The sequence below is a fragment of the Cupressus sempervirens genome, chromosome 4, assembly GCF_028749045.1.
Source record: "Cupressus sempervirens isolate cs-2001-9-10 chromosome 4, ASM2874904v1, whole genome shotgun sequence".
Lineage (NCBI taxonomy): Eukaryota > Viridiplantae > Streptophyta > Pinopsida > Cupressales > Cupressaceae > Cupressus > Cupressus sempervirens.
Window position 1 is genome coordinate 815,389,066 of NC_143121.1, and position 25,642 is coordinate 815,414,707.

Consider the following 25,642-nt stretch of genomic DNA (forward strand, 5'->3'; position numbering starts at 1 on the left):
AAGAGTGCAGAACAAAGAAGTGATAAAGGTAAAGATGTTAAACATACATGTCATTTCTATGGAAAGAAAGGACATACATCTAATGTATGTAGAAGCAAGAATGCACATCAGCATGATAAACCTAAAAGTATAAACCATTGTCATAGATGCAAGAAGCAAGGTCATCAAGCATATTTAAGCCCATTGTTTGCTGTACTCGGCAAACTTGAATTTAAGCCCATTCCAGAAGTAGCATACAAGAATGATCCTGCAGGTGCATTATCAATTATTCTGGATAAATTTGTTATGGTCCAAGATGTTCGAAAATGTTATAACTGCAAAATTGGAGCCATAGGAGATTTAGAAATCTATAATGCATATGACAAACTATGTGAGAACAAAAGACTGAAAGATGAGTTCTCAATAATAGAAAGAAAAGGATTAACCAAAACCCTAGAATTTTTTATTGTTTTCAAAACTGAATGGGTATGGATAGTTTTGAGTAGAATACATGATGGAGCTTTTTGGTTAGAGTCAGGTCCAGTAAAATTCACCAAAAAAATTGTTCATAGGGTTACTGGTATTCCAACCCTAGATCGGCCAAAGACCCTGCGAAGTGACAAAAGGGAAGTAATAGAGAAAAACACAAGTGCTAAATGGAACAATAGAGGAATGACTATCGACACAGTCACAGATCCCCTACTAGATTTTGCTGTGAGAATCATTTCACACAAATTCTATCAATCAAGCAGGTTAAATAGTGTACCTTGTATAGCAGTTGATGTTGCATACAAGATAATAAAAAAGGATCACACTTATGATCTAGCAGAGCTCATGTTTCAACAGATTAATGAAAATCTGGGAGCTATAAGGTAGAGCAAGGGAGCTCAGTGCAAATTTGGATCAGTTTTGATGTGCATATTTTTCTATCTGATGAAAGAATTCCCTTCTATGGGTAAGGTAAGATGGAGTCCAGACAAAACAATTGTTGAACAAATCAATGGATACATTGAACAGATGGGTGAAAATTTTGATGCCCAAATGACTTTGAGGACTTCAAAAATTACATGAAACAAAGAATGAGGATTCCCGTCTCATTGACTGAGAAATATGAAAAGGACATTTGTTTTCTTGTAGATATAGATTATAACTATATACAAGCAGTTATACCTAGAGTAAGATGGCTTAGGCCACTAGGCTATGAACTTGATATTGATCAAGCTTCTGCAGCAATAATAGCCCTACTTGCAGAAGAAGCTGATAAAATGCAAAAACTTTTGGAACCTATGATGTTGTTAAATCAAGGGTGATAACAGATTTGAAGACTACTTCTGCAGTAAAGAAGAAAGAAAAAATGGTGAGACAAATCAAGAGAAAATTTTGCGTTGAAGAAGAAGGAACAACAGAAGAGGAAGGAGAAGACATTGAAGAAGAGGGAGATAAACCTCAAGGTCTAACCCAAGGGTTAGGAGAAGATAAAGAGGAAAGTGCTGAGGAAGAAGAAGCCGAGGAAGAACCAGTTTAAAAAAAGCCACAACTCCTCCTGCTCCTCAATCCAAGGGGAAGAAAGTAGCTGCTCCTACACCAAAGAGACTGACCACAAGGGCTGCAACACAAAAATCCCAAGAGGAGGAAAAAGGAAAGAAGAAAGACTCAAAGAAGACTTCTTCTAAGTCTATGAAAAGAAAATTTATTCCCGAGCCTGAAATAGATGAGGAGAAGACAGAGTCAAAGGACTACAGTCAATTTCAAGTGGTAAGACACAAACCTCAGACTGTTGTTGATAAATTATGTTCAAAAATTAGGAATGATAATTTGAAAGGTTTAAAGAACTTGAACTTTTCTAAGCTCACCAAAGAAGAGAAAAATAAATTAGAGGAATCTATGTATGCTATGATGCCTGAATATAAGCACACACCTCTAGAATTAGATGAATCTATGCCAAAAGAATTGTATAAAATTGTAGAGGATAAATGGCATTTTTGTTTACAAATGGAAAAGGAGATAAGGGAGTCAATATTAGCTAGATTGTTTCCTGATTTGACTAAAGATCAAGTAACAAATGCAGTAAAAAGGCATAATAATAGATTCACTCCCAAGCATAGAGCATTCAGCATATTACAGAATAAAATTGAAGAGGTAGTTACAAAATCCACAAGACTGTGGAAAATAGTTTACAAGAAAATAGAAGATGTGTATAATGAAGAATATAAGGCAGAGGCAAGTGCCAAGACAAGGGAAAAGAAGGTGTCAGGAACCAAACAAAAAGAGAAGGAGCAAGTGGAGAAGAAGAGTAAAGAAGAAAAGGAAGAAAAGGCACATACAGAGGAGAAAGAGGAAGAGAAAGATACAACTAAGCCACAAGATCAAAGTATGGAAGACACACAGACATCTCCTCCTAGTCCTCCTCATGCCACCATCACACCTGCAGATATTATAAAAATAAAAGATGTTACAGACACTTCAAATCGAAACATCAATCCATTAACTGCAGAGGATTTAGAAATCTTTGACCAATCATCACTAGTAGCAAAATTAAGTTCAAATCCTGTATTGGTTAGTCTTAGTGAATTACAAAATCTAGAAGTTAAAACAAAGATAGTCAAGGTAAAAGCACAAGTGCCACCTTCAACCATACAAACTACTGATATTCTATTTCTTCCACCACCATCTCCACCAAGTGTAGTCACCTATACACTTTAAATGCTGAGTACAGCAGTAGGGGAAATAAAAGAAACATCTGAACAACCAACAAGTTCAACCCCACCTAGCGATCATAAAAGGGATACTCAAGCTGAAGAAAAAGATGAGACAAAGAAGGAGGAGGAGACTGCAATACAAACACTGGTTGCATTACCAAAATTTGGTACTCCAACACAGACTCTTCAACAGCTAAGCACATATGGGTTATAGCTCCAAATCAGGACACCAGGCTCGAGCTCATCAAAGGCAGTCAGGAAACTTCACTATGGAGTTCCTGAGCTTGATGAAGAAATAAATATCCCATATTATGAATCTTGAACTCTTACTGAAGAAAGATCAATGAAATTCAGAGTGCATTAGACAGAAGAAGGAGACAAGAAGCACTAAGAAAAGAACACAAGCAAAAGCTTACCTTGAATGAAATCAAAGACATATTCACAAAAGCTTTTTTCTTATAGTCTCCAAATGAGTCAAGACCAATTATAGAGCAACTATCTGATATAGTTGACCAGGTGACTAGTGAAGACCAGGAAACAAATGCTAGATTGCTCGAATGGTCAGAAAGGAAGTTCCAAGGCAAGATAAATAGTAAAATATCTGGTGATATAGCACTGTCACAAGAAGAGCTGGAAAAGAAAATTAAAATAGTTAAAACTTTACTAGGAAACATCTTTTTCCTATACAACAAGTTGTGTGATTTTTCCACATTCACACAGGACACTAGCCAAAAAATACTAAGCTTGGAAAACAATCTGAAGATTTCTAGCATGCAACTCCCCACAAATCCAGCTCAGAGTGAGAAGCATTTTGCCCAATCACTTCACACACAAAGAGAGTTAGTTGTCTTAGTAGCAGAGGAGGCAACCACAAAAGCTAAATAGATGCAAATTCAATCATCAATAACTCCTCATTTGGAACTACTTCACAAGGAGCAGATAAATGCAGAGACAGTCCTCAAGAAAGACCCCATTCTTTCTTCATCTGATGGACTTGTACACCTAGCAGCAGAGATTTCCATTCAGCATAAGACATTGGATGTCGCACTAGAAAATTGGGATGCAGCTCTGAAGGTACTCCTTGAAGTAAATAGTACATTTTTGGCCAGGTATGGCATTTCCTTGTAAGACCCTTGACATAAGTGTCAAAAAGGGGGAGAATAAGTATGGGAGTGATAAGAAGAGATTAAGTATGGGGGAGTTAAGTACGGGAATGAAATGATAAGTATGATAAAAGGGGGAGATAGCAAATTTTGGGAGCAAATTTTGAGATAGCAAATTTTGATCAGTCAGAATGTAGAAATAGGATAGAACTCATTGAGTGTACATACAGGATCAACTAATAAGGAGTCATAAGGATCTTAGTTAAGTGTTTTTTCCACTCATGTCAAAGGGGGAGATTGTTAGCTTAAAGAATAAATTTGACAACTGAGTGTCAATACACTTAACCATTTTTCCACTAAACAATGCCGAACAAAGAGTAGGTGCCAAGTGTAACAAGTGTCGAGTGTTAACAGGTGTCAAGTGTTAACAAGTGCCAAGTGTTAACAAGTGTCGAGTGTTAACAGGTGCCGAGTGTTAACAAGTGTCGAGTGTTAACAGGTGTCGAGTGTTAACAAGTGTTGAGTGTTAACAAGTGCCGAGTAATAGTAGGTGTCGAGTGATACAATTTTGTTTAGGTGCCAAGCTATCCAGGAAACAACATGCGCCAAGCATCAGCAATGCTTCAAAAGCTGAGTAACTCAAAATATCAGCATAAGAATTTGTAATTGCACAAACTATGATGCAAATAGTTTTTGCAGCCGACATAAGGAAAATCTCAAAGGATTTAATGATGAGATCAAATCTTTTATCTTTCTTATGCAATCTACATGCAGCCAATAAGAAAAATGATAAAGGCATGCAACCAATCAGTAAAAGACAAGTATTGAGAAAGAAATTGAGATTCAATGTGGATCGTAGATCCATATCTAGCCCTAAGTCTTTGAAGTCTTTATAAGGAACATGAAATTTCATTGTAAAGATATATGAGTGGACATACAAGGGTGCACAAGGAAATCTATTTTCAGAAGTGAGGGTTATCAGATCACAAAAGGATCAAGATCAGAGAAAGCGGAAAAGGTGCCTACATTCAGCAATCAAAGATTGTAATCTATCAGGTTCATTATACCTAATACTTTCTAGCAATTGTATTAGAATGAAAATCCTATGGTGATAGGTTAGCTTAACAACTATTTTTTAGATCCTTTAATTAGGTGATTAAAATCCTTTAACAGGGTGACACTTCATGTTAAGTGTTTGTAAAGCCTTTAACCAGGTCACTATTGATACAATGTAAAGCCTTTAACAGGGCAGGCCTTTAACAAGGCAGACCATCAGAAGTGGTTGAACAATATTGCTGCAGCAATTTTTGTGGGTACCATCCCCACCCCAGTTTTACCTTCTTATTCCTGGAGGGTTTCTAGGTTACCAAATTCTAGTGTTATGAGTTGTTGATGCATGTGTTTAGTTTCATATTTGTTTGGTGTATTTACATGCATGCAATTTAGTTGCAGTTAAAATTTTTATTGGCTAAAGTGTGATACTTATGATTCACCCCCCCCCTCTCATAAGTACTCTTTCCATATTTGAATATTCCAACATTACTAAATTATTGAGTCTCGACTCTTTATGTCGTTTACATGTACATTGTACATACTATTAGTAAAGTACCTAAAAGCATTAGCTACTTAATACTTTCTTTTTAACTACTAACCCTATATGTTTTTAGAGTATGAAGTTGAAAGTTCTCCAAGTCAGGTCCGACATGATAGGATTTTCAAATTTTGAATTTTCAAAGACTGGTAGAATTCCAATTTATGTTCTACATACTGAAAGTGTGAAACTTGAGTATTAGATGACAACACCAATTATCCAATCTCGATTTTGGGTATTAAATTTTTTTAAAACTTTTTTCATTACAATTTGTAGCAATAGAAATATTGATTTTAACTATCTTAGGTTTACGCTTTACAATTATTTTAAATAGGGCCTAAAGAAGAATTTTTTGTAATAACCAATAGTAGGCATGGGAAAAACAAAGTCATAAACCTCTTGTACGAGTGCAAGCATAAAAGAAAAGAAACACATTATAGAACTTAGGCAAGTGCTACAAACCCTAGGTTTCACTGATGAATGTCATGATATTTCCCATCTTGTTATCCATGGAGATTTAGGAATTATGGAAACTAGACATTCATTGTTTAATAAGTTGAAAGATCCACTAAAGGGGAGAAATTATTACAAATATAACAATAGTATTCGTGCACATACAAATAAACTAGTTTCCCTGGTTACTAGATTAGCAAACTTCATTGTACTTGAAGTATTTCCTTGCCTTAAAATTGTAATGCTATGTGCTCAGAATTATGATGAAAATAGAAAGGCAATTGTAAACCAAAACACTCAGGAGGAAATTTTATCCATAACTAAGAGGGAATTTTTCACTCTATTAGACCTAGGGCTAGGGTTTAAACCAAAAAGCTTTAATGAGCACATTGACTTGGATAAACTAGCACAGACTTATGACAAACTGGAAAGAGTTTTTTAAGATTCATTTATTAAGGGTTTAATAAACTATGAGTCCTCTACAAGTGTTATACTAGACATAGACCATAAGCCTCCTTGTCAGTATGATATTTTTGTGCGATGGGTTCAGAATATTATTTCTTTGTTATCATTTTATCTGGGATTGGATAGTAACAAGGAAGTGGGGGCCAATGTTCTTGAAATGATTTATAATATCCATCATTGAATCAATTGGTTGAGAAGGTAGATGTAAGATATACTTTTGTTTAGCACATTGTTGAATCTATGCAACAACAATTACTAATGATTAAACAAACTACAACTATAGGCAAGACGAAGACATTTAGGTTCACAAGTTACTTGTGCTACCTTAATTTAGCAAAGCATCACCCAATATTTGAGACAGAGAAAAACAAGCTTGATATTGAGGTCTATAAGTTTGATGAGAAAACCCAAAAGAAATTAAGGACTCCAAGTCCAGTATATGAGTGGACACATAAGATGAGGATGACTGCTGCAATAAAAACTACAATCATTTTGTAGAGTTATTTTTGGCACATCTTTACCAAAAAATCACAGGCACTTCGATGCCTAGATTGCTTGTGTCTTGTAAAGATTGCATTCAACTAGGAAGTCAAATTCAATTGGCTAATTGGTTCTTCATGGAAGAGTATATTGTCTTAAGGTTTTATGGTTTAGTGGTTGAACCCTACAAACTTCCAATGCATGTTATAGAAAGGGTTTTTGCACTAGAATATGTACAATAGATGGAGAGCGTAGATGAAATTTTTAGTGGACAACAAAAGAAAAAAATATTTCCTTCTTTGCCTTTCACAATTGCAAGCCTCACATTTGAGAGAAAGGCTTTCAAAGTGGAAAATGAATTGGTAATTTTTTTTGCCTTTAATTTTTTTAGTCATTGGAATTATGATCCACTAAACATAATAAAAATAAGACTTATTGCCAATGGGAACTTTGTGAGCAAATATCAACATCAGGAAATGCCATTGATAGAAAATTTTTAAAAATAAGGATTGATGGGATGAGGTTAACAAAGAGATGGAGAAGCATGCAACATAGAATAATATTTCAATGCAAGAATTCTCATCCCAAATAACAACATTGCACAAATTAGAGCCTCTAGCATACTTAAATTTTTACAAGAAAGCATCTAAACCTTCTAAGAGGTCTATGCCAAAAGAAATTAAAGAGGCATGCACAACTGAATTGTGGTGTCAAACCAAGATGACTAATTTTTGGAAAATGAGAAAAATTTGGGTGAACCAAGGACATTAGCTAGTTTTGATGAAATTGAAGAGGATGAACTTTTTAGCAATTATTGGAATAAAGAGCATCCAACTGTACTATATGATTTTAGTAGTGACAATGATAATGAAAGATAGAAGGACCTAAAGTCTAATGTTGACATTCAAGGTATTTAGGATTCCAAGTCAACTAGGGGTAGAGATATTGTTAAACTTTAAATGAGTGATTTTTTTAAATAGACATACACTAAAAGGGCAACTATGATACAAAAAATGAGTTATGTAGCTATAGGGCCCATTGTTGCAAGTGGTGAAGGGATTTGGAATCTAGTTCCAGTACCAGACCCACCCAAAACAGGATGTAATCCAATCATTGGACTCTCTAAGATTGAAGATGATTTATCTAAAAAGGGAAAAAAATATTATACTTCCACTTTTGAAGGTCATTCCAACACATTATTTGTTAAATCTTCAAATCTAGTTGTAGTTGATCCCACTGGCACTGGCACTTACACAAATTACACAACCAGCAATGTTAGTAGTTACTTCACCAATGTATGCACCAATAGCTTCTATACAAAACCCAAAAAATAGTCCTAAAACACCAAGATTTGGAATGGGCCATCTTTAGTCTGTTGGCAATCCTCAAAATACAATTATAGGTGGAGTAAGTTTAATTGGAGTTGGAGGAGCATACAATGATACAACTGATAATTCACCTTTCAAATACTTAATTGTGTCAGCAAACCTAGATTTTAGTTTGAATGAGTTTGCATCAAAGTTTGAATAGAAAAAGAAAAAGGTTATAAAAAGGTTATGAAAATTACACAACCAGCAATGTCAGCAGTTACTTCACCAATGTATGCACCAATAGCTTCTATACAAAACCCAAAAAATAATCCTAAAACACCAAGATTTGGAATGGGCCATCTTTAGTCTATTGGCAATCCTCAAAATACAATTATAGGTGGACTAAGTTTAATTGGAGTTGGAGGAGCATACAATGATACAACTGATAATTAACCTTTCAAATACTTAATTGTGCCAGTAAACCTAGATTTTAGTTTGAATGAGTTTGCATCAAAGTTTGAATAGACAAGAGAAAGAAATAGGAAAATTATGAAGACTTTAAAAAGTGATGCAGTTGTTGAATGTCAGGGATCTACTAATAGAATATTTCCAACATATGATCCAAACAATGAAATGATGAACTTCATGGTTCTTATGCCCCTAGGTAGAGATAATAATCTACCAAAAAATGTAATAAATTATAATGATATACAAGTTTCCAATCTTCAAATGGATTTGTCAAAAGTTAAAAATATTGACAAAATCAATATATCAAAAGAGAGCAACAAAATGGTCAACTCTACACTTCTAAAAGTGGATAGAGAAGATGAAAGACTTACAAAGCAAATAGAAAAGTTGCAGGAAGACTTTGATAATGTGAAGGCGAAGGAGAAAGTAGCAGACAATAGGTTCAAAGAATTGCAAAATAGGATAAAGAAATCTTCTCCTACAGAGGTCATTGTCTAATAAAAAAATATGAATGAACAAGTGCAAAATTTGACTAAAGAATTGGATGAGTGCCAAAAAGACTTCAGCATGAATAAGCCTCTACTACATAGTTGTTCAAGTTTGTAGAGAGTAGTGCACAGGTCAAAAATAAATTAAAAACTGACCTAGACTCTGCTATCAAGAAAAATAATAATTTGAACATTGAATTGGAGAATGAAAAGAAATATTTAGAGTCTAGGGCAAGGATGGTTTTTAATTTGCAAAAGGAATTGGAGAATGAGAAGAAAAAGGAGGAGTCTAGTGCAAAGAAAATCCACAATTTGAATAAGTAATTGGAGAATATGAAAAAAGAGAGGAGTCAACTACAAAAACTATCCTTGATTTGAAGAAGGAATTGGAGAATGCAAAGAAAACAGAGTCTAGTGCTACTACAAGCACTAACTCAATCCACCATATGAGGAGGGAATTGGAGAATGCAAAGAAAAAAGAGGAGTTAGTTGCAAAGAAAATCTTTGATTTGAGAAAGGAATTGGAGAATGTGAAGAAAGAAGAGTCTACTCAAAGACTCCGTGATTTGAATAAGGAATTGGACAATGCAAAGAAAAAGGAGGAGTCCACTACAAAGACAATCCATGATTTGAAAAGGGAACTTGAGGATGAGAATAAAAAAGAGGTAACTACTACAAATACAATCTAAGATTTGAAGAAGAAATTGGAGGATGAGAGGAAGAGAGCAACTAATTGGCAAGGGCAACTAGAGGAAATATAGAAAGAGAGCGAAAAAGAGATGTTTGAAATCAAGAAAAAGATGAAGAATGTAATTGCAAAAAATAGAATGACCTCTTTCAAAGACCATCAAGTGAAGGATACTATAATAAACATAGTTAATCTTATCAAACAAGAAAATTGGGACAAAATAATGAAGAGCAATGATAGTTTTCTTGAATGGCTTGATTTAAATAGCAATCTCAGACTTGTCTTTGAAAATGTAAAAAATGATGTTTTGGGTAAAAGACAAATCTTCACCAATTCCTTAAAAAATCTTGCTGACCAAATTTTGAATAAAGTAAAGATATCCAGTGATAGAGATTTGGAAAACCATGGAATAAACAACTAATTGGATGCCTTTGTAATGACCATTGATGTCTGTCACAATTGTGAACAAGTAATGGAAATAGCTCAAGCTCTCAAATCTACTTCCAAAGACTTAATGAAGATGAATAACATCATACTAAACTTGCTAACTATTGGATTACCAAATCTAGCTAACTCAGATGACAGATTCATTAGAAAAGAAAATTACATGAAAAAGTTGCAGAACAACATGAATTCTAATTTAGGAAACTTTCTTGAGGAAAACACTCTAGAAAGAATTGCAAGTTGCATTAAACCACTATTAACAATGAATGAAGTTATAGATAAATTTCTCAATTCATGTACAACTATCTCTCAGAAGTATTTATTATTGATGAGGTTACAACTATCTAGCTACAACCTCAAACAAATGGAGATTCCAAATGATGCAGAATGGAGCACCCTAAAGAAATTCATTGAAGTTGGGTCATCTTCTTAAACTGTTACTGTTGTTGTCAGTGGTACTCATAGCTGATAACACTAAGAAGTAACAACTTAGTAATTGATAGTACTATAATCGTTTTGTTACTTTTTTCTCTTTAATTTGAAATTTTGGATTTAATTTCAACTTTTTTTAATGTTAATTGTTATAGGAACAAAGAGCTAGCATATTAGGATAGTTGGGCAGCTAGGCACTAGCATACAATTACTACATAGAGCAGATGGAAAAAATTTCCCTACTACTTGAAAAAATTGTACAATTAGCAATGTGGCGAATTGAGAAGCTACTATAGTTGCCAATCTGCCTGGACTAGCTCAACGTCACTATCATTAGAATCCTCCTCATTTATTACATATAACATTTCATTTTTTGTTGCACTTTCTTTAGATTCACTATCAGCATCAATATGCATGCAAAAGTCAACATCATCTTCATTACTTCCAATATCAGAACATGAACCACTGCCACTATCACTGCCACCGCCACTGCCACTGCCACTACCACTTGAGTCTGAAATATTGACAATCCCTCTTCTTTGACATTGATTTCTCCAAATTCTAAGAGCCCTATCATTAAGGAAACTATCTACCACATACCTAGAATTATAGAGGCTCAAACAATTATCCAATTTTTTGTTTAATTTGTTTCTAACCTTTGACTTTAGGAAGCCCAAAGTACTAAAAACTCTCTCATCCTCCATTGAACCCAATATCATTGTCAAACATAAATTGGTAAGATTGAAATATTTTGGTATTGACTCTCTCAACTGATTGCTCTCACCAAGGTTTTTCCAAAGCTTTGTTACCGCTCCCTCTTCATTTGAGTTCTCCATAAGATCATATTGTTCCCTCATTATGTTTACAAAAGTATATGATTGATCTCTTAGTCGAGATTCATCTAAAATTCCATTTATAGTTACTCCATTGATTACTTTAGGTTTGCAAAAATATTGAATCAAATTTGTCATCCTTCTTTGAAAATCAATCAAACAATTTAGAGACCAATATTGTGGGAAAAAAATTTACATTGCTTTGAGTAGTTCCTCTAAGGGGAATCTAAATCTAATTTCTAATCAAAGATTGTAGCAAACTTGCTTGATAGAGTCAAGAATAGAGTCTTTGGTCTTCTTGAAGTCTTCACTTGTAATACATGAAAGAACCTTCTCTAGTTCTGATTCAACTTTGCTTCCTGCTTCATTGGGGTTGGAGTTGGGGTTGAGACGGGCATAGTACTGCATTGGTATTGTCAACTTCATGTACCTGCTTCCTGCTTCATTGGGGTTGGAGTCAGGGTTGATGCGGGCATAGCACTGCATTAGTATGTCAACTCCACGTACCCTGGCATAAACCTCATCATTTGCACCAATATGTAAAAAGTTATGAGGATTGTTCAAATATTTGATTTCTATCCACTTTGCAAACTTTGATTCATCTAATGATATCATTGATACAAAGTATCATGGCTATTACATGTCATTTTATGCAGCTTATTATATTTTGCAATGTACATAGCTCTTTGTTGAACTTTTTTTATAATATTTCTCATGTCCTGTAGCATGGGGAGAATAGCTACTAAAGCTAAGAGTATCTTAACATTAGTTAGACTTTAATCTTCGATGGAACCTTTTACTGTAGGACGCTTCTCCCATATTTGCTAGTGTAACTCATATATTTTGGAATTCCTAATATACAGACAGTTGTCTTTTATTTTCCAAGTTAGCATGGATTTTTCAACTCCATCTAGAGTTTCATTTATGTAAACTTTATTGACATGCTTTTCTATAGTATTAAGTTTAAGTTGCAACCTCTTCTCTTTCTTTGTTATCTTTGTGCAAATCTTATATCTACATTCTATAGGAGGCTCACCATCAATTGGTTTGGCCATTGGTTCAATGAACCAATACTTTTCCACCCATTCTAACTGAAAATTCCTTTTGGATAGATCCCAACAAGATTGATCTTTCTTTGATTCCAATTTTCTTTTCCCCTTTTGTGCATGAACATGATTTATGGAATCACTTTTTGGTTTTCTCACCTGACTGGCCCAGGACTAACTCCAACTCTATAATATCAATTTCTAACTCCCTACTAAAGTGAAGTGCCTCCAAATCATGTTCAAATTCGTTCTTGGCTGAGATATCAGGTTCACAAACTTGAACTTCAATATGATTTGAGTCTCCAACTTGTTATGAATCTCCTTTTTCCATAAGCACTAGAGATCTAACTTATGAATTTTGTAGGTTTCCAACATTTCCACCACCAAAATATGCTTCTATGCTTCTACATTTTGGTAATGGTGGCCTCTCTTGGCTTTCAGGGATCCTACCGGAACCCTTGTTACCCCTCTTGTTTGAAATTTCAAACCGATAAAGGCTACAAAAAATAAATCAACTTAGTTGTTGAACAAAAGACTCAAATAGTGATGACTCAAAGATTGTGAATAGTGACAATAGACTACTTAGACTACATATAATAACAATAATATGATTCATTCTCTAAAAAATGGTACTACTGCTATGGTAGGATAGTCTATGGTACTACCCAATATAATTCACAAACCTATAGGCTATCTTAGCATGTGAGATGTCTAGTCACCAGTGGTAAAACTAAAAAATAACCAGTACCACTATACTAGTATGGTAGTACCACTGTCGACATAAAAAAATAAAATCAGTTGTCTTTTATGAAAGGCAAGGTCCACGAGTCAATGGGCAATGCAATCAACACTCTGAAACATCAATGGCAATAGGAAATGCTAGTCTCCAAACTAGAAAATAGTGAATTGTGTAGAATAATAATACCTTATAGTCCAATTTAAGTTGGTGAATTATGTGGGATTAACAAGTGGGAATGTCAAACATAGGCGAAGTGCAATTTCCTATGCAAGCCCATAGTATGAAATAGTTAGCTAAACGAAGCTAGTAGTCAACACATGTCAGGAAAATAGTAGGCAACACCTAACCCAAGGTAAAATTATTTGGCTGTAGTAATGGTGAAATAGCATGGGCCAATAAGAAACAAACATGCAAAAGTTGGCAAAATTTTTAAAATAAATGTATCCAAAATGTATATTGCATTGGAAATTAGACTGATATTTTTGACCAATCATGTGCTAACTAATGGGCAACTACCACAGGTGTTGAATCCAAATTTGTTAAATATCTGATGACACGATTGGCCTACATTGCATGTGATATTCACCAAATGATGATTGACCCATGAGACAGGATCGCCAAAAGGAAAATATTCACCACTAAAGTAATCTCTAATCTTAAGGTGCATTTAGAGAGTTCAAGCCAAGTGAGAAAGGATGCATTTCCTTCTCAAGATCTATCTTATTTCTTTATAGGAGATATTGGAATTGGCTATCAAGGAATAATATTTACATTCATTACAGTACTCAAGCATTCAAGAATTAAATATCATAATTACATTCATAGATTTATGATTTGATGCTTGTAGATCTATTACATTTGTGGAGACATCCTACATCATTCATACTTCTACATACAAGTATTTATACATCTTTCTAGATAATGAATCGGAATCTCTCTGTGGAGGTGGTAAGTACGGTGAGTTAACAATTTTCTTGCTTTCACATGCTTTCACATTTAAAGGTTCATTCCAAAAGGAGGGCTTGACCAAGGCAAGACCCTTCCCTCCAATTAATATCATTTTTTGTCTGTGTAGGAGTAGATTTGCAAGTTTTTAGAGTGGTGAATTTGGATCATTAGAGTTTTGGATTTATAGACTTTCACTACAGGGTCAAGGTTAACCTTGACCCTTACCTGGTCAACACTTACCTAGAAAGTTGGCCCTTGGGACATCCATATTTTTAGGGTTTGACAGTTTCAACCTCTTTGTTCCAAATGATAGGCGTGGTTTCTATTTGTGTTATAGTCTAACATCTGATTTTCATATCTAAAGTGGCATCCTCTATTAGGCCTCAAGGCAAGTTTAGCTATTAATTTGTCATTTCATGGTACTTAGTTTGATATCTAAAATATGATATTTTTATATGCATAGCTATCATATGTGCTTCCACATTACTTGCATTGGTCAATCTACTTACATTGAGTCAAATCATTAAACACATAATCAAACCAATCAATCATTATAACTATTAAATGGCAAAAAAAGAGATCATTTAAGCTTACACACTCTTGAGAGGATTTGGATTTAACATTGGTACCCCTTATATCCTTTTGAGTTGTGTTAATCTAATTTGAAGCTCTTTGAAAGGTTATGTTTGAAGATCCCCTCTTTCTTTCTATAATATATATCTAATAGTAAAAGTTCAATATACGCATTATCTCACACATTATTGTGCCCCTACTTTTTGATCAATAGTTACCCTTTCTATTAATGAAATATTCTCAGTTTATAATTCACAAAAAGGGGTTGGGTGATACAAGATCACCCTGTGAAAGAGCTCAAACGGCCGAAGCTAGACAAGAAACATGGCTGCAACTGGAATCCAAAACTATTCATAAAAAAAAACAAATAAGAAAACCTCATGTTGCCAAAGCAGTGCCAACCGAGGGTGGTGGATCATCTTTATCTTGAAAACCCCAATAACCTTTAGGATTGGGGGGCAGGCTAGAAATAGTCCAGCTATCTTCATCAGCAATAGCAATAGTGGTAGCTTCCTCATCTTTAACCTTTGGCTGTAGAGGAGAAATCGTCAAGTCCAGGTGAGCGCACTTCTCTAAGTGCACATGATGGTAACTAGGAGGAGCAGCCAGGGACCAACCAGAACCACCATGGGTTGGGGAAGCTGAGCGGTGCCTCCATCCACCATCACCACCACTGGGAGAGTGGTGGCTGAAAGCTTGGGAGTGCAGGGTGTATGAGTGGTGGCTGGAGGAGTGGTGCGAAGGACGATGGCTGCAGGGTGTTGAGGTCTCCACTGAGGCATCTAGAGGAACTCAAGTGATAGTATAAGGGGCATTGCCCCAGTGATTGAGTAGCTCTTGCAGGTGAACAATTTCAAGTGCAACTTTATTAGCTTGCACCTATATTTGCATAATTACATTATTACAAATGCATGCCTTAGTATACATAACAATGTTAACATCCAGAAAACTATGTGTGAAAAGAACACCATTCCTATCTTTCCACAGAGAAAATAGGATCTCCAGCTTGAAGGTATGCCAAATCTAGGTGAACTTGCGAGGAAATCTAGGAGAGTCACCTAGTAAAATCATATGCCAAAAGAAAAACTCAAGTCTAAATGGCCTGAAGAAATCATGAATCCAATGCCAATAATTTTGGGCATGCTTGTAGAACCAAAAAATATACAAGAAAGACTCAAGTTGTCCATAAAAGGGGCATCTAGGGTTAGGAACCCCAATGTGTTTGAGTTGAGGCCCCAGGGGAAGACCTTGGAAGGCTAGGCACCAAGCAAAATGTGCTATCTTGGGTTCAATTATAGCATTCCATATGGTTTCAAAGCATTTTCTCCATTGAGAAAGGGAAGATAGCAAATGTCATCTGTGGTTTAGCATATCCACCATGGGAAGATGAGGCGAAAGTCATCTATAGCCCAAACATGGCTTGTAATTAGAAAAGGGAATGGTAGGAAATGACCTCCAATCAAGCCACCAAGGCCAAACAGACTGAGTCCCCACTTTATGAACTAAGTGAATAGGGATGGAAGAAAGTAGAAGGTCAAAAGTCTGCCAGTTTGAATGGACAAGCCAATACTATACTTACATATCTTCCCAAGTCCTGAAATTCATGGTGACCCATGAAAAGAGGTCCTTTGGAGTTCTAATACCATGTTTGAAAAAATGTAGAGCACTAGCCCCTTGAGTCTTGGCGAGGGGAGTACCCTGAATGGAAAATAGGGAAGACCACCATATGTTATGTTGATTCAAGGAAAGGCCATTGCAGAATTCATCTCCAGCCCATTGAAGCAAGGGCTTGATAGCCTCCCAGGCTTTCCAGATGATCTTGATGACAAAGGAGCCTTGAATGACCACGGGCTCATGCATAATGAGAAGGGTTTGGAAGCCAATCCCCTTCCAAGTAGACCTATTGACAGGGAAGCTAGAAGAAATGCAAGCCAAGACCAATGGACTCTCTTGGGAGACAATAGAAGTCATAGGCCACTTTGTGAAAGCCATGGTGATCAGAACCAGAGGCCTAGAGAAAATCCCTAAGAAATATTTCTAGCTTCATGTAAGAGGCTTTGGATGGAGCCTAATAGGATGAGTAATAAGCATGCATGGCTGTAAGAATCTTAGAGAAAATCTTAAATTTTCTCGTGAGGGAGAGGGGCTTTGTGATCCAATAGTTGAGCTTTTTGCTAATCTTGGCCAACACAGCATTCCAAAGTTCCATGGGCGATGCCTGGAATGTAAAAGGAATGCCAAGAATGCAGAAGATTTCTCTATGAGTAACCCATTTCCACTCAAATTGGCTAAGCCAAGGTGGAGCTGGCAGAAAGGACTGGTGGAAGTAGAGCATTTTATGCCATTGAATGGCAGAACTAGAAGCTTGACAAAAGGTGTCCAAGAAACTTAAAGCATTATTGATGTTTTCTTCATCCTCTAAAAGAGTGAGAAAAGAATCATCAGAAAAGTGTCCATTGACTAGTTGGGAGGATGATTCAGGTAAGGAAATGCCATGAACTAGTCCAGAGGACACATAATGCACAAGTAAATAACCAAAACCTTTCGCAGCAAGGACATAAAGCGCAAGAGCTAGTGGACAACCTTGTCTAATGGAACGAAAAGGACCAAAAGCTTTTGATTGTGAATTTTTTATGGTAATGCAAGCATTACCATCCCTAAAGAGCATCTCCACAGATTGGAGGAAGTTGGGGCCAAAACCTAGAGACTGGAGCATAACCAAGATGAAGGGTCATTCAATGCAATCATAGGCTTTAGCAAAATCTATCTTTAAAAAGATGGCCTTCTAATTGGACTTGCGAGCCCATTCCATTCCCTCCTAGACAACAATAATGTTGTCAAGAATATATCTAGACTTGATGAATCCAATTTTCTCTGATCATATAATTAAGGGCAACATGTGCTTGATTTTGAGAGAGAGAGCTTTCCAATGATCTTGTATGACACATTCAGAAGGGTAATGGGTCTCCAATTGCATATATCCTCTAGATCACCAACTTTAGGTATGAATTTGATATTTCATTTGTTTATAATGGCTCCTAGGCTTTTAGAGTGATAGGCTTCAAGATAAACTTTGTGCAGGTTAGGACCTATATGCACCTAGAGGTGTTTGTAGAATTCACAAGGGAACTCATCACACCCAGGGGGCTTGTAATCCGTCATGGAGTAGACTGCCTCTTTAAGGTCATAGAGAGAAAGAAGTTGCTCACAGAAAGTGCATTGCTTAGCTGCTAGACGGTTTGGAGTAAGAGAAATATACTTTTTGAGAGCTATCTCTTGAGCAACCAAATCTCCTTGCGAAGCAAACACATTCTCATAGTGATGAACAAATGCTTGCAGGATGGCAAGGAAACTAGATAGAACAACATTTTCTTCTTTGATTTTTTTAATCCCAGCATTGGTATGACAAGCATGAAGATCCTAAAAAATCTCCTTCAAGGCTTTGTTGCCAACCTCCAACCAGTGGAGATAGGATTTGATTTGAGCTCCTCGCACAGCATAATTATTAGCAATTTGCTTGTCATGATGAAGCTTGGCAAGCTAAATTTGCAAGTCTATATCAAAGGGATTGAGGGTGAGGGTCTCAAAGGCTTTTTTGAGGGCAAGCGTGTTAGCCTCATAGAACCGTTTACGAAACATAGCCAATTGTCGCCCATAAATGTGCAAGAACAAAGCAATTTTGGTAATGGCATCATTCCACCATTGAATCCAACCCCTTTGAGAATGTAGACATGGCTCCAAGTTCCAAACATGTAGGATGTGGGAAATGGTGGAAGCATGCATCAGCACATACGTGTTGAGGAAGAACTGAGACTTGGCCACCTTTGGGATAGCTGTTTGCCAAAAAATGACAAAATAGATGGGGTAGTGGTTAGATAACATCACATCTAGCAGGGGAATGACAGGTAAATCTCAATCCTCAGAAAAGGAGAAAAAAGATTGCACAGTGATCATAGCACGATCAAGGCATTTTAATATGCGGTCAGAGCCAGCTTGAAAGTTGGACCAACTGTGCCAAATCCCACTATCCTGGCAGCAATTGGTATTGGGATAAAAAAGCCCCAATTTATTACACATGTAATACTAGGCTTGTCTTTCCTGAGCTATCTAGCAAAACAGTAGAATGTCATATTTGTCAGAGACCACTTCAACCATATTAAAGTCCCCACACATAACCCAAGTAGCTAGAGGCAAGTTGTCAAGTAGCCAGGCCCGCATCTGAGATCTTTCCACAGCATCATTGGAAGCATAAACATTAATGACTCTAAAAGAATGATTGTTAATGGAAAGAAAAAGCCAAATAATTCTATGCATGGGGTCAGAACCGTGTGAAATAACAACAGAATGAAGGCGAGGTGACAAGAGAGTAACTACACCACCTCGACCGGCTTTGTGTTGCGAAGAAAACATCACGCCATCCTGCCAAATTGTGCGGCATGCTGAAGCAAGCATGAAACCATAAATTTTAACTTCTTGCAAACAAAGAAAATTTAAATTACCAAGTCTATGACGGACATCCCGAACATAGTACTTTCTAGGGAGGTCTGTGAGACCTCGCACATTCCATGAAAGGAAGTTCATGAGAACTCTTCCATATCATCTATTGGAAATAATCAATACTAACAAGGTTACTGAGACGGGAGGGGTGAATCAGTAACTCTAGAACTTTGATTCAATTCTGCATAATAACATTTTACCGTTCATCCATCTAATCTACTGTATGCATGAAAAGATAAACATTTGTAACACATGAACACATAGATTTGGTGACCCAGAAACCTTCCAAATAGAAAGTAAAATTGGGGTGGGGATGATGCCCACAAAACTTCAATACTGTAATATAAAGTTGGCCGATTAAGGCTTACAATGATCACTTTTGATGATCTGCCCTATTAGGAGCAAGTAGGATTGCTAGATCCACCTTGTTAAAGGATTTACAAACATACAATGAAGTATGCACTCTGTTAGAAGATTTACGAAAGACTGTCAAGTCTACCTTGTTAAAGGATTTAGCAAATTGATTCACCTGTTAGGATGAAGTAGTGGATCTAGTTACAACTAATTGTTGATAAGATCTTTTGTGTTCTGATCACCTGATGTGATGGATATATCTTTTCTGTATCAATGTTGACCTTGTTGTATTCCTCCGTTCTGCTAGTGATTCGCTTTCCTCTTCTCAAAATATTGCAATACAATACAACCAACGATATTCAACATCTCATCATTTCAAATGATATATACCATTTCAATATTTACACTAGCAAGGTCGGCCAAACACAAGTGAACAAGCATTACTGAGTCGGCCAGGTGGTAGAAAACTCAGGTTCCACAAACTGACTCGGTGACTTTCTGATACTCGGCATCCACTACAATACACTGCATTTTCATGCACTCGGTAAGAGTAGAGGCACGGTCCATACTAATTATTCTAAGTAGCTTGGAACTCAGTAACCATTGGTGACTCGGTGAATATTGTGTCACTCAGTAAAAACTGAATCCATTGATAACCTTCTTCACTTGGTAAACACTGATTCCTTCATTTACCTTGTTTACTCGGTAATCATTGATTTTTTTGTTTACCTTGGTCACTCGGTAAACACTAAGTTCTTTGTTTACCTTGATCACTCGGTAAACACTATGTTCTTTGTTTACCTTGATCACTCGGTAAACACTAAGTTCTTCTGATGACTCGATGAGCACTGACTGCTTGGGGAACACTGTTCTGCTCGGTAACCACTAACTGCTTGAAGAACATTGTTCTGCTTGGTAACCACTGTTCTGCATGGTAACCACTGTGAACTTGGTAAATACTGCTGAACTGCCCATATGCTCGGTTTTCGAAGGAATGCTCAGTATCAACTATTTACCTGCGGAATTTATAAGGTAACCGCTAAATGCTCGGTAAGCATTCAGAATCGAATAAGTGTTGTGACTAATGACAAATATATCATAATTCCAACATCATCTTCCTCCTCAAGAGAGGAGTAGCTATTTTGCAAGAAGGTAAAAATATGGTTGAAGTCAGATAGAAAATCCTTTGGACTTACAACCTAACGTTTCACCTCTGGTATCTCCACACATCCAGGAGGACTACAAGAGTGTCGCATTGCTGGTGGGGCTATGGAAGAGGTAGCAAGAGGAGTACACACCCTAGCAAAGGTAGAAACCCTGGCGGCTACCTTAATCCCCTACGAGCCAACAGGGTTTGAAACTTGCAAAACTCTAGAAGCAGGTCCTTTGTCCGCCGCTTACGTCCCTACTCTAGCGAGAGTTGACGCTCCTATAGGGATAGGAGGAACCGCAGCGACCGTAGCATAAGACTGCTTGGGGGGCAAGGGAATTGAGGGAACCTTGCCCTTACGCCCGACAGTAACCCATTCTTCTTTTTTCCCTTCAGCTTGTTTGACAAGCACCTCTTTAGGTGTGGGCTTGACCCTAGGCATAGCCAAAGGGCAGTCCTTGATCTTATGTTCCATGGATTGGCACCTATAATAGGTGTTGGGGAGGTTCAAGTAAAGAACCTTCTAAGAGAAGGTTTTGGTTCCAATCTGAATTTTCATAGAATCCTTAATATCCTTGGAAAGATCCACCTCTATGGGTGGTCATTATGGGTGGGCATTGAGAATTTCTTAGGCTCCTTAGTGACAACTTTGCCAAGGGATTTGGCAATGGACTCAATGAAAGGTCGGCAAGGCAGGGCAAACCCTAAGCTTTTTATCATCCGACACTGTGAACTCTCATAACCATTTTTGAAAAACAAGCAAGGAGGAGCGCACAGACCATGGTCCGTTGTTAAAGACTGTGTCTGCCTGCGAGGGGTTAGCGAAGCAAAATAGAAAAAAAAAATCTTTGGTAAGGTTTTGCACAGTGTCAAGGTGGACTCCATGAGGAGTCCAACTCTTGTTAACCCATTCTCGAAGCATAGCTTCAGAGGGAGTCCTACCCACAAAATAACCAATCACATGCAGCATCAAATTCTTGCAAAGGAAGAATAATGTCAGGATTACCTTGTGAAAAACCTTCGGGACAAACTTGCCAAGACGTTTGTTCTATGGAGGCATCATTGCAGATCGAAGCAACATTGTAAACACCAGAAACAACTGGTTCACTGCTGGCCAAAGCCATTATATCCTAGCCTAAAAAACTCCCATAGTAAATGCGGTGTGACAAGTGGAGCTAACAGAGGGAAAGTTCAAACGAAAAGCCATACACAAAAAACTAAAAGGTTGCATGAAGCAAGAATCCCTAGCAGAGTGAATACTCTATCCCCCTATTTTAATGCTACAATTACTTTAATAATTTAATGTGTAAAAGTATTTATCAAATCGAGAGCAAGAAATTTTTATATACATAATTGTTTATAAGAATAAACTCCTTGCCAATATACAACTTAGTTCAATTACCAACTTTGGTAAATATTTACTTATCCAAATTACCATAGGTTAATTTTCCTTATAACTATGTCAGTACTTATTGTGCATGCACACAACAGTTTGCACTTAGCACAAAATATAGCTTTGCACTTCAATAGGGTTTTCTTATTCAGTGAAGAAGCTTGAAAAAAGCTTAAATATCAATAATGACACAGTTAAAACCTAATTGCAATATCACAGCATAAATATCTTTAATGACACTTTCTGGAGCAGTGAGATTCCTTGCAATCACTTTATGAAGCTACCCAAAAGGGCCTGAAATGCTTGCGGGCATTAACAGTTGGACTTTTCGCTGACTCATAACTATGCACGGAGAAGTATGTTCTCACTGCAGTCAACAGTAGGAAAATAATTCCAAGCAACAACATCACCAACTTCCACGGACTTGACAGATACTGCGAATGAAGTTCTGACATCTTGCTTTTGTAGTAACTTTTAATCAGCACTTCTCTGATTTGAGCTTTAAGCCCACCGGGAAGCTCCAGAAAACCTGCAAGAAAGAAAGGTTTAGCCATACCGTCCCACATCTTCGCCACGTACTCGTCCGTGATCATCATGCTCTTTCGATCAATGACGTGGCTCTCTCACAGCAATGCCACGTCTTCCGGGGTGTCGATGAGATAATCCATCAGCTCCTCATAGTTCGACACGTGTTTGTCTCGGCCCGACTCGTTGAACTCCAACGCCAGCAAATTCCTCAATAGCACTTCAGTAAAAGTATCGAATACTGTTATCTGGGGAAGGTAAAGCGTGTCGGAGTTCTTGGAAAATCTGATCTTACCCTTCTCCTTTAACGATTTGAACTTGATCCCGGCCTTCACCAGCTCCTTCGCACTGCATTTCTCCGGAAACTCTGGTCGACCAGATCTGGCTAGATGACTGTAACAACAGCTGAAAGTGCCGGCAACCAGATTTCCCATCATATTCGTAATCCTCCGACGCCATGCGGGGGATTCGTCTTCCCTGCCGTTAACCTGGACTTGCAGGAAAGTTGAGACATATCCGTGGAGACAGCCCAGCAGATGCTTTTCATTCAAATCTCGCTTCTCTATATCATATATCTGGAAGGAAGACAGACGGCTTGTTAGTGAGGGGAGGAGAAAATCAAGCCTGTTCATCTCGTGATCATTAGCAACCTCCTCCAATATTTTGAGAAGAGAAAGAGGGATCTCATTTTCCAGCTTCACAATATCACACCTGATGCTTGCCTTTGCAGGAATATCAATTTCTTTGAAGGCCCTGCTACGGAGATCCACAATGGACTCATCGAAACCAGCCGATTTGAGAAAGTAGGAGAGAAAGAGGGCGTCGACCATCGTCATCCACGCAAAGTTGGAAACATCCTCGTCCTCTATCAGCCAGTTGTAAAAGTCCTGGAATTGGGAGATCATATCTTGATGGCTCACTCTTACGAACATACTTTTGATAAGCAGAGGATCGTTCCCAGCTGCCTCCCTTGTGGATCTGAGCTTGTAAACTTCCATCTGAGAGAGATGAGTGAGGCGTTTGTGGAATGGCCCCACGGATTCGTCTTTGAGAGATGAGGGGTAATAAGGACCGAGGGACACCATCTGAGGAATGTAGGCATCTGGCTTAGTATTCATCAGAGTCTTTTACAGAAGCACGCTGCCTCTATCATCTGGAACGCTCTCCGGAGTGGCCTCCAGAAACAATCTAACCTCTTCCGACCATTCATCTGAGATCAGTTTAATGTGAGCTTGCCCTCTCTGGGGTGGTTGTTCTCGTTCTTGTCGTTGTCCGAGGATAAAGTCTTTTAGTTGTCGGATAAAACCTTGCTGTTGTTTTATCAGGTCCAGCTGTTGTTGGTTCAGGGATGTAACAAGATTTTTGGCCAGGCTTAACCAGCACACACGAACCATTGACTATTTGTGGTTTCCAGTGGGCCCAGTCAGTCCTAGCCAATAGTTTGGGGCCACTGTTATGCATTGGTCCACTGCTATTGGCTAGCAGTGACTGGGCCCACTCAAAGCCTGAAATATTCAACGCTTTGTGTGTGCCCGTTAATCCGTTCGGATTTTTGATCTGTATCTGCTGTTGGATCAAATCTTTTCCTCGTCTTGTGGAAGCCATCTCGCAGGGAAAGGAGGTTGCTAGTTCGCCTTGGCACTGGGCTTTCCGCTTCAGTCGGTGCAACTGTGTGAGGAATTATCATAGTATTACAATTGCGATGAGAAAGAGGACGGATGGAAAGGAATCATGGCATGTGCCTTTTGGAATTATCTTTTACTCTGTCACCGACAAGGACAGAGCACCGGCGCCGTTGTTTTCAAAATATGGCCCGCCAAAGCCGGCAGTGGCTATGCAGGCAACGATTTCGTCGGTGATACGAAGGAGACAGTTTATTTTTATGAAAAGTTCTAAAAGATTAGATACAAAAAGCGAAATTCGTAGCTCGATAGCCACTACAAGCAAGTGTTGCAAATGAAATAAAAATTCATCAAATGAAAAGTTTCTTCCAACAATTTTTTCTTCTATTTTTTTTTTACTTTTATAATGAATTTCTTTATTATTAGTAATTGTCTTACGCTAACTATTATTGTGATACGGTTTGCATTTCACGTGTTAACTCATGATTAAAAGTCTTCATTTTATTTAATAAAAAAGGTTTTCATTTTAAGTAGTTTAAATTTATCATTTTAAAATTTAATTATAAAATCTATACATTGTACATAGTTAGATACAAGATTTTTAATTCAATAATTTCAAAAAAATATTTTTCTATGATTTGATTGGATGAATCATTTTAACTCTTACATAGGTTGGATTTCATGAATTGGAAAACATGATAGTTTTCAAGAGTTATATTTTTAATAATTGATTTATATCATTTAAATGTAATACTTTATTACTTTTATAAAAAAAATCATTCATTTAAAAATATTAGATACAATCTTTTAAGAAAAAGAGAATATATATATATATATATATATATATATATATATATATAATATTTTTATTAATTTAAATATATGATATACTATAATAAATTTATAAAATTAAAACTAAATGTATACTAAAACTAATGGCAAGTACTAAGTCGTTATAATTAAAAATTAAAAATTATAATTCTTTAAATAAATTAATTTATGGCATAAAAATACATAAATAGTTTTTTTTCCTATTGGGTTTAGGCTTTTTTTTTTCGGTAGTCCATTTCATTTTGTTTTTACAAAAATTTTGGAAAAAATGTTCAATGTTTTTTATTAAGGAAAATAGGCTTTAAAAGGGCCATGAAATCCGAACATAAAAAATCAATTTACAACAGAGCGCAAAAGGCTACAAACTAAGCCTGAAGGCAAAAAGAAAGAACATCTCCCTAACCAAAGAAACAAGCAGATAAAAACCAGGGAGAGATGCCAAAAAACTAGGGTAGCCCAAAAAGGGTCAAGGCACTCAGACGATGTCTCTCAGCATTTCAACTACGTTGATCTCCAGCTCTAATAGCTTTC

At 36.9% G+C, this 25,642-nt stretch overlaps 1 protein-coding gene across 1 annotated transcript; it reads right to left on the reverse strand.

Annotated features, from left to right (window-relative positions):
- Positions 1 to 22,756: 22,756 nt before the first annotated feature.
- Positions 22,757 to 23,776, reverse strand: LOC149563883 (putative UPF0481 protein At3g02645). Its single transcript, XM_089828260.1, has one exon. The coding sequence runs from the start codon at positions 23,774 to 23,776 to the stop codon at positions 22,757 to 22,759; it is 1,020 nt and encodes a 339-aa protein (XP_089684386.1).
- Between the last annotated feature and the right edge of the window lie 1,866 nt (positions 23,777 to 25,642).

Bases quoted from the DNA above. Each gene is read 5' to 3' on its own strand.
- LOC149563883 (XM_089828260.1), bottom strand. From the start codon at position 23,776: ATGAATACTAAGCCAGATGCCTACATTCCTCAGATGGTGTCCCTCGGT.